This window comes from Scheffersomyces coipomensis, assembly GCF_036884675.1.
Source record: "Scheffersomyces coipomensis strain NRRL Y-17651 chromosome Unknown DFJ63scaffold_6, whole genome shotgun sequence".
Classification (NCBI taxonomy): Eukaryota; Fungi; Ascomycota; class Pichiomycetes; order Serinales; family Debaryomycetaceae; genus Scheffersomyces; species Scheffersomyces coipomensis.
The window spans coordinates 63,893-76,409 of record NW_027042897.1 but is presented as its reverse complement, the minus strand read 5'-3'; the positions used below and the strand labels follow the sequence as shown (position 1 = coordinate 76,409).

The following is a 12,517-nucleotide window of genomic DNA, read 5'->3' as shown; positions in this document are numbered from 1 at the left end:
TAAGGCCAACTGAAGAAGACCAGTAAACCTGATATCCTATTTAACAGTTGAAATACAGGATATGATTGACTTATTTGCAGTCATTTCAGATAATGGGAAAAATTATGGTGTGTATATAAGCAGATGACCATTGAAAAGTGAAAAAATTAAAGATGGGTTTAGATTGATCTAATATAGCAAGAGTTAAGAAGAATCAAGCCATGTCATTTTATCAATACAAAGACTATATAGAGGAAGGTGATATAGTGCTAGCTTTCATTAGCAGACAAGCCATTAAACCAATCACCATTAAAAAAGGTGAACAATTAAATACAAGATATGGTCATTTTCAACATGATAAAATGATTGGAATGAAATATGGTGAACAAATGGGAGGGGCCAGAGGTTATGGGTTTATATATTTACTTCATCCTACTCCTGAATTATGGTCCATTTCATTACCACATAGAACACAAATTGTTTATACTCCAGATTCATCATATATTATCCAAAGATTGAATGTAACTAGTGGAACTAGAGTAATCGAAGCAGGTACTGGTTCAGGATCATTCACCCATGCATTTGCTAGAACAACCGGTTTAAACGGAAGGGTATTTTCTTATGAATTCCATGAACCAAGATATTTGGAAGCAAAGAAGGAATTTGAAGATCATAATCTTGAAAATACTTTAATCACTCATAGAGATGTTTGTCATCATGGATTCGAAATTGAAACCATTCCAGAGCACTTTTCAAGTAATGGATCTATTGAAGGAGATGTGGTATTCTTAGATTTACCATCACCTTGGACTGCTATTCCACATCTTAAAAAAGTTATATCAACCACTAATAGAGTTGGAATCTGTTGTTTTTCTCCATGTATCGAACAAGTTGATAAAACTATAAAATCATTACAAGAAAATGGATGGATAAATATAGAGATGACTGAAGTTGCAGGAAGAAGATGGGAAGCTAGAAAGGAATTAGTTAGAGACATTAAAGACGTTGTTAAGAGACTTAAGGATATACAGTCTAGAAAGGGACAAGGAATTGAAAATAGAAGAAATGTTAAAGTCCAAGCAGGAGAGAAGAGAGAGTTTTCTGAAGTTGATAATGACGATGATACAGATGATCAAAAGTTTGAAAACTTAGGAAAAGGGTATAATCCATTTGGAAAAGGTATTAGAGTTAAAGAGGGTGATGAGAATTATGAATGGAGGAATGTCACTAAAATTGAAAGTGAGATAAAAACCCACACCTCTTACTTAACCTTTGCATACTACGTACCATCCAAGGAAACCTAATTGTATTATAGTAGACTGTGATATATATATATTTATCAATATAAATGACATTACATATAGATTGAAATATTTGTAGGCTATAACTCTTTTGGTCGTGCACTTTTGCCCAAATTCTGATTTAGGAGAAAAAAACGCTCCAGCTATCAGTTGTTGGTTTAACACAGACAGAGGAAACATCAACCCTTCCAATCCCCAAAGATCAATTCATTACAAATAATCAAGGGATACGAATCAATTGATCCCAATATCATAATATAAAGAGATTTATTAGATAAATATGAGTGAACAACCAATTGGTATGTTGAAATTTTTATTTCAAATCTGGATTCCGATTTTGTAGAATATAATTACTAACTAATCTATAGTCCTTGATCAAGGTACAGGGTTTGTGAAAATTGGTAGAGCCGGTACCAATTTCCCTGATCATACTTTTCCATCTATTGTTGGTAGACCAATATTAAGAGCTGAAGAAAGAAATATTCTTGTCCCTGATGATCTTGAAATTAAAGATATAATGTGTGGTTCAGAAGCTAGTGATGTAAGATCATTATTACAAATCAGTTATCCAATGGAAAATGGTATTATCAAGAATTGGGAAGATATGGAACATTTATGGGATTATGCCTTTTATGAAAGATTAAAAATACCTACTCAAGGTAAGAAAATTTTATTAACTGAACCACCAATGAATCCTTTAAAAAATAGGGAAACTATGTGTAACGTTATGTTTGAAAAATATCAATTCGGTGGTGTGTATGTAGCCATCCAAGCTGTGTTAGCATTATATGCTCAAGGTTTAAGTTCTGGTGTGGTTGTTGATTCAGGTGATGGTGTTACTCATATTGTTCCAGTATATGAATCTGTTGTTTTAAATCATTTGACTAGAAGATTGGATGTTGCAGGTAGAGATGTAACAAGAAATTTAATAAACTTATTATTACGTCGTGGGTATGCATTTAATAGAACAGCTGATTTTGAAACAGTTCGTCAAATCAAAGAAAAATTATGTTATGTTTCTTATGATTTATCATTAGATAGTAAATTAGCTCAAGAAACTACTACTTTAGTTGAATCATATGAATTACCAGATGGTAGAGTTATAAAAGTTGGTTCTGAAAGATTTGAAGCTCCAGAATGTTTATTCCAACCTCATTTAGTAGATGTTGAACAACCTGGTGTTGGTGAAACTTTATTCAATGTTATTCAAAGTGCTGATCTTGATGTTAGAACTTCATTATATAAAGCTATTGTCTTATCAGGTGGTTCATCAATGTATCCTGGATTACCTTCGAGATTAGAAAAAGAAATAAAACAATTATGGTTAACTAAAGTCTTAAAGGGTGATGCTACAAGATTAGATAAATTCAAAGTAAGAATTGAAGATCCACCAAGAAGAAGACATATGGTTTTCATCGGTGGTGCTGTTTTAGCTAATATAATGGCAGATAAAGATCATATGTGGATTTCAAAACAAGAATGGGAAGAACAAGGTCCTCGTGTGTTAGAAAAGTTAGGACCACGTTGAAATAGGTGAGCATATTCTTATAATCATACATTAAGTCAAACCCCCCTAAAAGTTAATCTATTTTGTTTTTTATATTTACATCTATACTTTAAAAAAAGAATTATGACTAGAAATGAAGTAAAAAAAAAAAAGAAAATTGTAACAATGCAATAAGATAAATAAGACAATATGTAAAGGATGAAATATATAAAATAAAATATGTAAAATGAAATATATAAAACGAAATGAATAAATTTTAAAAATGAAGTAAAATGTTCTTTGTTTATGCGTAATTTAGATTCTCAATTTGTAATAAAACTGAATCAACCAATGCATCATATACATCTATAGCCATAGGACCACTACCATTGGTTCTTTTATTATAACCATAATTAACCGCCAGATGAACCAAATCACGGACGAAATTCTCACTAACCACCTTTGGTTTTAAGAAATCACTAGTCAAACACCTATCAACAGTCCATCTATCGTTGGGATTTCTTTCAAGACAATTTTTCATTAACTCAATGGCACTTATTGGAACTGGTACACCTCCAATTCCCTTGTTAGGAAATTGTATTTTGACTTGAGGATTCACAATAGCCATGATTCTTTGATTACCTGAATAACCACCATATGGAGGTTTACCATAAATCATTTGATATATTATACAGCCACAAGACCAAACATCTGAAGGTTTACCAACTTTCCATGTATTACGTTGATTTGATAAATTTTGATCCGACATAGGAAGTCCTGGAAATGATTGATTAACTTCAACTAACGCTTCAGGAGCCATATAGTTTGGAGTACCAATTTGTGATTCACGATATATATTAGCAGTATGATCTGGTACAGCGTTAGCAATTCCAAAATCTATAATCTTAAGAATACCTCTGACAAATAAGAAATTTGCTGGTTTTAAATCACTATGAACAATACCTGATTCATGAACTGCTTGAACACATTTAAAAACTTCAATAGCATGATATCTGACAAAATTCAAATCCAAAACACTTTTAGATGCAAGTTTATTTTGTAATACATGAGCTAAATCAATATCACCACATTCCATTATTAAGTAAATAGAACCTTCTCCAACTGCATGATCAACTAATTTAACCACACGATCAGCATGTTTAAGTTTTAATAAAAGATCAATTTCTCCTTTAAATCCTTTAACACAAGATTCATCAAATTGATCAAATGTAACTTTTTTAATAGCATAAAGTCTATTATTTGCCAATGCCTTTACTTTATAAACTTTCGATGTTCCACCACGACCTAGTAATTCTAGTTTTTCATAATGAACACCATTTATTATTATAGTTTTCTTTTTCTTATTATCTTCTGTTGGCATGGCGGGTGAAGCTAAGGGTATAATTTCAGACACTGTAGATATCACTTTTTGCTCTTGTTGAGGTTCACTTATTTGACTGGTTGATTTAGGTAATTTAGGTTTTCTAAATGTTTCAAAGTCACTTTGAGAATTAATTTGACTTATTGATACACTTGATAAGGGTTTTCTTTCAGTTTTATGTATTTTTGAATGTTTTGGTAAAGCTTCAAGGTTCTCTTGATCTTCAGATGGGATTATGTCATTTAACTTATTAGTCATTTTTGGATTAATTGATGGCTCTATATTTGGAATATTAAAGTTGTTTGTGATTGGAGGTTTATTATCATTCTCTTGTGGTAGTTGAAAATCCATTAGATCTGGAATCTTATGATCATTACTCACTACGAAGCTATGAGAATCTAAAGGAGGTGGATAATTTATGCGATTAGGATTAGAATTATCATTTGATGGCATCCGTATGATTGAAGATATTTTAGGAGAAAAGTTATTCAAATTAAAGGTCGGAGGAGGAGATGATGTAGTAGATGTTAAAGCATTATTTTCATTATTTTCAAGATCAATTTTATCATAATTATCACTAAATCTTGAAGCTCTTTTCGGAGGACCTAATGATTTACCAAATCTTCTTGCTCGTTTAACTGTATGAGTATTTCCATTTCTGGATGAATTAATGCTATTGACAGAAGGTTTATTATCGGTAGAATTGGGTATTATACTTCCTGGAGTGGTTGCTGGTGTACGAGAAGATGTAGAATGAGGTGAAGCAGCTTCTTCTCCCATGATATCTTCATCTGTTGTAGTATGGGTATGAGATGAATAATTATTGATGGATAAGTTGAATGAATTATGACTTGATAAATAAAAGTCTTGAGCTGAGCTGTTATTGATATTATCAGGAGTATTTACTGAATTAACACTATTCTGTCGTGATATAGGTCTGATATCTTTTATATTATTATTATTATTATTATTATCATTATTATTATTGATTTGATTTAAAGGTGATGCTTCTTTGAAATGAACTGATAGTTTATTTCTTAATGATGAAGTTCTTTTATTATCAGGGAAATCCAATTCATAAATTCCAGTGATATTATTATTTGTATTTGTGGAAGTATTATTATTACTATTACTATTTGATGATGTATTCATGATAGGAAAGTTTTTAGTTCGATCATTTAATAATGCTATGCTATAAGAACTTAATGCAGGAGGAAGAAAAGTGTTATCTTCATCATGGGAGAAATGTCTTTTATGGGTATCAAGTTGTGATTTATTTGTAAGGGATAAATCATGAAGATTATTATTATGATGACTACCACCCGCTGATCCAGTTGAAGGAGATGTTAGACTTTTAAATGACATAACTTTATGCAATTGTCATTCATTAAGTATGATAAGTTGTTATGACGATAAAACAGGATGTGTAATGGTTTCGTTACCAAGATTAAATGAATAACTGTTGGGGATTGATATGAAACCCAAGATGAATGATGAAATGAATGAAGGAAACAAAGGAGGAATGAAATGAAAAAAAGAAATGGAAACCAACTAAGTGAAATGGTTGAAAGTATCGTCTATGACTACTATCAATTAACGATGAATATACGTTGAAAGATGGATTGTGTTGTTGTTGTTGTAAGAATGTAGTTTGTACTGAATTTGTTGTTTATTTTCAACTATCGCGTTTGTTTACAAACACACAAAAAAGAATGAGAAGAAGAAGCCAAAAAAAAAAGAAATTGCTCCGCGGCAGGTTCGAACTGTCGACCTTCAGATGACACAATTAAGTTTAACTATGAGACTGACGCTCTACCAACTGAGCTAGTGAAGCCAATTTCGAAATTTTGAAAAATTTGACTCTTTCGGGAAGTGCGCGTATCACATGACCATTTAACACGTGATGAAGATTTTTTATAATGGCAAATAGAGTGGGCTTAGACCAAACTTCTCTCCTATTTTTTGCATTTAAAAGGAGTTGAATCCAGTTGATTTTTCATTAGTGGATAACTTCTTATAGATCATTAGATTCAATGCTTCCAATTCATACTAGAGGTAGTACCTACTATGAGAATTATAACTTGGCTAGAAATAATTTAGGAGTTTATAGTAATTTCAATATCACTGCTCAATATAATTTCAATATCAATCGCCAAACCTTATCAAATGGTTTAAGAAATTTATTATTACAAAATCCTATCTTTACCGTGAATTATTTCAAAGGTGATAAGTCAGAAGCTGCTAAAAATCTTTTTGATTATACAGTGAAACCATCTCAAACCATTTCATTTGATGATATTGTGGAATATGTACCATTAGATCATCCTTTTAATGCTGAAAATTTACAAGAAATCAATTTAAGAAGATTTGAATTAAGTATCAATAAACCAATTTGGAAGTTATTGGTTCATGAATTCAAAGATCAACAATACTTGACATTCCTTTGTGATCATACTATTTTTGATGGGAATGGTGCATGTTTTTTCCATGATGATTTATTAAAAGAACTTTCAAAGTTAAAAGATAATACTCAATTAGAAGAACTTGACACTATCTTTGATTATGAAGATGATTTACATTTACTTCATGCCTTACCTGAAACTACCCTTAAATTAACTTCATTGTATAATCTTAAATATTTCTTTTTTAATTGGGTTATTTTATCAGAAATTTTACCTAAATTTATCACCAATTTTGTATGGAAGAATGTTTATGACGTTGATTTTGATACTTATAAAGTATTTACTCATAAAAGAGTTGATATCAAATCTAAAATATGTTATAGAATCATTAATTTATCCCAAGATGAAACAAAATCAATCATGACTTCATTAAGACTGGAAAAATTAACTTTCACACCTTATTTATTAGGTATTATTTCCGAACAACTTAGAGTAAAGGTTTTCCCTTACATTTCCGAAGAAGAAAAAATCATATCAGCATCGATAGTGGTTGATGGTAGAAGATACTACCCAGAGCTTCATCAACAATTGAAGTATAACTTTGCTGTATCCGATGCTCGTGTGTTTGTCCCACCATTATTAAAATTAAAAGAAGTAATCGAGCGTAGTAGCAAAATTATTAAAGATGCCGTAACTTCCAGAAATGGCTTTCAAATGGTTAATATGATCAATTATATCAATATTTGGGACTTTATTCAAAAGAGATTTGGCAAATATGATAGAGCAACCTTTGAAATCTCTAATCTTGGATATAAGAAGTTTCAAACTTCAGATGGTTCCGAAATTACCAATTTAATCTTCAGTCAAGATGTAGGTCTTTCAGGTCATTTTGTATTCTCAGTGGTTGGTACTCCAGCTGGTGGAATTAATATTGTTCTTTGTAATCTTGAAGAAACTGAAGAATTAAAGAATGCCCTGACTTATAATAAAGTCATGGATGAATTTGTCCAAGCTTTAAAAGCTAGTTTAATCGAATCAATTGATACATTATAGAGGACTAGCCTTCAACCAAAGCAAAGCAAACCAAACCAAAAATTTAATAAATAAAAGTTTATTTATCTATTTACTTAATTAATTTTTTTCCCTCATACTATATAGACTAAATATTCTACTTTTCCCCTTAATAAATTAATTGTATTTGAAAAATAATAATAAATATTGTCTTAAAAAGAAAGTCATAAAATCACAGAGATAAAATTCTATGTTAAAACCCACCAGTCATATCTCGTATTTTATCAACTTCTTCTTGTAATGCCTTTAAATCATCCAATATATTAACTGTACTATCATTCGAACTGTTATTACTATAAAGTCCACTTAAACCATTACTATTTTCACCAATAGAAATTTTTGGTGGTAATGGAGGGTTAGTAGGTTGAGGACTTGGAATACTTGTAGAAACATTTCTTCTTCTTGATGGAGGTGGAGGAGGAGGAACTTTGGCACCAGCACCAATATTGTTTAATAAATTTGCTGTACTTGTATTTGGACTAGCATGTAAAGGTGATCTTATGGGAACAGGAGGTGGACCCACCGTTAATGAATTTCCATAATACGGTGCCCCTGGATCAGCAATGGTTACATTATTAGATAATGGGGAACTGATCCTTGGAGTAGGAGATGATATTGATCTACTTCTTCTTGTGGTTGGTGCAGGAGGTGGGGGTGTTGGTCTAGAACCGGTTGAAAATGATGAAGATTGAGGACGAGATGGTGAACCATCATCAGTAACTCTTGCATTCTGTAATGTATTCGCAATGGTATTACCTGTCATCTGATTTGTAAATGATTGTAATGACATCTTAGGAGCTGAAGCATCTTGATTATTATTATTATTATACATGTTATCAGGAGGAAAAAATCTTGCCATATCAGCTGGTCCTGTAACATTTGGTTTTAAATAATTTTGTGGTTCAATTTCATCTTGATAATCATCATCTCTTGAAGTATCATATAATTGAGCCATTTGAACTGGGCCTGTCATATTTGGTTTTAATAATCCTGGTTCAGGTGAAGGACTAAATAATCTTGCCATATCATTTGGTCCAGTTACATTTGGTCTTAATAAATTTTCACTACTATAACCATCATGAAAATGAATACTTGACAGAGTACCACCTCTTAAAGCTGTATCAACTGAATGTAAATTTTGAAAATGATTAATTTGATTTTCCATATCTTTTAATAAATCTTGTTCTTCTTCATCAGGTGAAGGAGGCTTTATAGGAACTTGAGGTTGAGATTTAACTCGATCTAATAATTGATCCATTGGTAATGAATAATCCAAAGTTTCAGATTGAGGAAATGGTGACCCTGATGGTGATGGCATAAATGAATCTTCATGAACATCAGTAACAACGTTATCTGAAAATTTAACTGATTTTAATTTTTTATTTCTTTTCTTTTTAGGGGTATCATCTGGTCTTTCACCAGTAAGGATAAATTGAGTAAAACTATCAATATCCAAAGGTTTATTTGGTTCAGGTAAAGATGATGAACCATTTTTTTGATCTAAACCATTTGAATCACCATTATAAGATCCACCATTCGCTATATTTGATGAAGATAATAATGAATCATTATCATTATGATTATTACCTTCACTATCATTATCATCATCATTTTGTCTCTTTTTTGATAAGATTGAAGGAGGAGTTGGTACAGGAGCTTGAACCTTAATTAATTTTCGACTTGGATCTGCTCCATTTAAAGTATGACTTATTAATCTTAATAAAGCAAAAAATTCTCCAATATTAATTGAGTAAATAATCTTTTGAAATATTCTATTAATTTTATCTTTTGTAATTTGAGATATTTTAAAATTAACTAAGAAATTAAACACATCATTCATAGTTATAGTTCTACTATTTGTTCTTGCTAGTATATCACTATACCATCTCATATAAGTTTTTGATTCTTGTAAAGTCAATTCTTGAGCAGTTAATGATAAAGGTATACCTGAATCATCATCACCATAATCACCACCTCCCAAACTTCCTAACCCACTAATATCATTTGTACCTGACATTGAAGTAGAATGAGCAATACTTTCCACACTATTATTATCACTTCTAGCAATATTAAGGAATGATGAATTACTATTGATGGTATTATTGGAAACCACTCTATCATTTGAATAACTTCCAAAACTCTTTCTAGGTAATTGATCTGCTGAATTATTTTTAAAATAATAATTTTGGATATCAGAATCATTATGATTAATTCTTAGATTATTGATATTGTTATTGGTATTGAAGTAGTTATTATGGCTATTGTTTGAATCTTCCAGAATTGATTGACTAGTAGACGGTGATACTGAAAATGTTGGTTGATTTTGTTGCTGTGGTGGTGCTGGTGGTGGTTGACTATAATCGGACAGAATGGAATTATTTCCAAATGATACCATTGGAGCAGGAGAATTCGTCCCACTATTGATATTATTGAAATTATTATAAATGTTATTGGTGTTACTATTATTAGAAGTAGTATTTGTATTTGCCAGATTGGTGTTTGTGATTCTAGGTGGAGGAGGTGGAGGATTTCTTGAACCAGCGGGAGGAGGTTGAGCCATACCACCAGGAGATGAAGCTGACGACGTGTTTGATGAAGATAGGTAAGACCAATCGAAACCTTGACCATTCATCATTCTAGAACATGTATTGATATTGTGAAAAGGTGTATAACTATTGATGTTAAAAATTAATTGACTAGGATTTGATCGGATGTGTACAAATCCAAAAATGAAAGAAGGAACCAGAAGACGAACGTACTAAACGACAATTATGCAAAATGAATAGTAAAAAATATAAAGATGGTAAGACTATGGTCTATGAAGGGTAGCAGCTTCTAAAGTGCACGAAAGATGATGATGATAATGAAGAGATTGATGTTAGAATTGATGGTTAAAAATTTAGAAAAGGTGTTATGATAATTTGTGGTTTTGTCCTTTTATGATTTTGTATCAAATTTTTACTTAAAGTATGAAGGTATGGATGTTTTACCCTAACCAAAAAATGACAACAACAAGAATTAAGAATAGAGTAACAATAACAACAAGGACTACACGATAGATCAATGTATATGGAACAAGAGTTGTAGATGTAGGTATGTCATGAATAGTATGATCATCCATTCATATTATAAACTGGTTAATATCTAAGTATGGCAATGGTGGAGAATAGAAAGTAGGGTTTCTTGATGTATTGGGGGATGTTGCCAAAAAATTTAGGCGATTTGGAGGATGATGATAATGATGATGATTTACAACTACTACACAGAAATAGATAGACTATATGGATGGATTTATTAACATTTATTATGATATCAATGTACACATATACAATGATACTATTAAAAAAGGAGTCATAACTTTGAATTGATTGAATTGAATTGAAAGTAGGATAAAACAACATAAGAAGACATAAACCAAATGGTTGATTCAATCAATGGAAGAATAAATAAAACTAAAAAAAAAAGGTAAAATAAATAAAAATCCAAACGAATGACATGATAAGTTAAGACTAGAAAGGATATAAGCTTAATTCAAGATCAAGGACGTAAAGCTTCTTGTAAAGCAACTGTACTTGTGATTTGTCTAGTATCAGAAATACCACCACCAGTTGAATTTTGATGAATACCAGCACCAGCGGCCCATTCATCATCTTCATCTAAATCTTGAGCTCTTTCTTTACCAGTAATTGATGGTAAACCCACATTTGAAGTTGCCATTCTTTCAACTTCTTGAGATGAAGGCATAAAAATAACTCTTGAACCTGAAGATTTTGCCATATTTTGTAAAGCTTCTAAATATCTAATTTGCATAGCAGGTTTAGAAGCTAAAATATCAGCTGCTTTTCTCATTAATTTAGCACTTTCAACTTCAGCTTTAGCATTAATAATTTTACCTTCTCCAATTCTTTTAGCTTCAGCAGCCATTGATAATGAAGCTTGAACTTTTTCAGGTAAAGTTAAATCTTTAATTAAAATAGATTCAACATGAACCCCCCAATCAAAAGCAGTTTTGGAAATAATTTCTTCAATTGATTCAGCAATTTCATCTCTTTTTTCAACCACATCTTGTAAACTTCTACTACCAACCACATCTCTTAAAGTATTTTGAGTTCTTTCAATAATAGCAGTATAAATATTATCAATAGCAAAAATAGCTTTTTGAGGATCAATAATATTAAAATAAACTACTGAAGTTATAATCACACCAACATTATCTTTTGTAAAACATCTTTGAGCAGGGATTTCTCTAATATTAATTTTAATTGAAACTTTTGTTAATTTTTCTGACCAAGTATTAACATAAGATAAACCAGGTTCAACAGTTCTTGATAAAGCACCAAAAGATTGAATTAAACCAACTTCACCTTGATCAACTTCTTTATAAGGATTTGCACAAAGAAAACAAAAAATCCCACATGAACCAAATAATTCTCCCATTGAAGTAAGGAATTTTTGATAACTACCTTGTTGAGGAGTTTCATAAGTTTTAGCAAAATTTCTTAATTGCATAGGAATGATTTCATTTGGTTTTGGTTGAGCATTGATTGATTTTTTATAAGTATCAGGATCAAATGAATGAGTTGAAGCGTTTGACATGATGAATTGAATTAACTTGATTAATAGAGGTTAGAGAGTATAAAAAGTATAATAACTAATTGAAATAATAAAATTTCCAAATTGACAATATATTAAAACCTATTTATAATCCAAAAAAGGATCGAAAAAGTGTTATAACCACAAACATAATAAGAAAGAAATAATAATATAATAGCCGCTACAAACTAAGTAAAAAAAAGCTTAACCAAAAATAACGTCATAACTTTTTTGGTTACTATTAGGGCAACTTAAATTTCTGTTACTGAAATCAATTGTTTTTTTTTTAAATCAGCCGTTTAAA

At 30.8% G+C, this 12,517-nt stretch overlaps 6 protein-coding genes and 1 non-coding gene across 7 annotated transcripts; 3 read left to right on the top strand and 4 right to left on the bottom strand. All coding sequences in view use genetic code 12, as the record gives it.

The window, feature by feature from the left end:
- Positions 1-200: 200 nt before the first annotated feature.
- DFJ63DRAFT_289138 (tRNA 1-methyladenosine methyltransferase subunit) lies at positions 201-1,283 on the top strand (the record flags this gene model as incomplete). The annotated part of the gene is made up of 1 exon (XM_064905205.1): positions 201-1,283. The coding sequence occupies one exon, from the start codon at positions 201-203 to the stop codon at positions 1,281-1,283; it is 1,083 nt and encodes a 360-aa protein (XP_064760228.1).
- Positions 1,284-1,354: 71 nt separating this feature from the next.
- Positions 1,355-2,988, top strand: ARP2 (actin-related protein 2). The gene is made up of 2 exons (XM_064907165.1): positions 1,355-1,579; positions 1,649-2,988. Exons 1-2 carry the CDS (start codon positions 1,561-1,563, stop codon positions 2,806-2,808), a joined length of 1,179 nt encoding a protein of 392 aa, XP_064760227.1. The 5' UTR covers positions 1,355-1,560; the 3' UTR covers positions 2,809-2,988.
- A 72-nt stretch (positions 2,989-3,060) lies between these two features.
- MPS1 (serine/threonine/tyrosine protein kinase) lies at positions 3,061-5,983 on the bottom strand. Its single transcript, XM_064907164.1, has one exon. It carries the CDS (start codon positions 5,510-5,512, stop codon positions 3,071-3,073), a length of 2,442 nt encoding a protein of 813 aa, XP_064760226.1. The 5' UTR covers positions 5,513-5,983; the 3' UTR covers positions 3,061-3,070.
- DFJ63DRAFT_t111 lies at positions 5,891-5,981 on the bottom strand. The gene has a single exon. It is a non-coding gene; the product is annotated as a tRNA-Met (tRNA).
- A 197-nt stretch (positions 5,984-6,180) lies between the features above and the next one.
- DFJ63DRAFT_314659 (N-acetyltransferase) lies at positions 6,181-7,602 on the top strand (the record flags this gene model as incomplete). Its single annotated transcript, XM_064906403.1, has 1 exon — positions 6,181-7,602. The coding sequence occupies one exon, from the start codon at positions 6,181-6,183 to the stop codon at positions 7,600-7,602; it is 1,422 nt and encodes a 473-aa protein (XP_064760225.1).
- A 211-nt stretch (positions 7,603-7,813) lies between these two features.
- On the bottom strand, positions 7,814-10,252 carry DFJ63DRAFT_289531 (uncharacterized protein; the record flags this gene model as incomplete). The annotated part of the gene is made up of 2 exons (XM_064905237.1): positions 7,814-9,777; positions 10,186-10,252. The coding sequence occupies 2 exons, from the start codon at positions 10,250-10,252 to the stop codon at positions 7,814-7,816; spliced, it is 2,031 nt and encodes a 676-aa protein (XP_064760224.1).
- A 450-nt stretch (positions 10,253-10,702) lies between these two features.
- DFJ63DRAFT_208402 (uncharacterized protein) lies at positions 10,703-12,357 on the bottom strand. Its single transcript, XM_064904022.1, has one exon. The coding sequence runs from the start codon at positions 12,214-12,216 to the stop codon at positions 11,158-11,160; it is 1,059 nt and encodes a 352-aa protein (XP_064760223.1). The 5' UTR covers positions 12,217-12,357; the 3' UTR covers positions 10,703-11,157.
- Between the last annotated feature and the right edge of the window lie 160 nt (positions 12,358-12,517).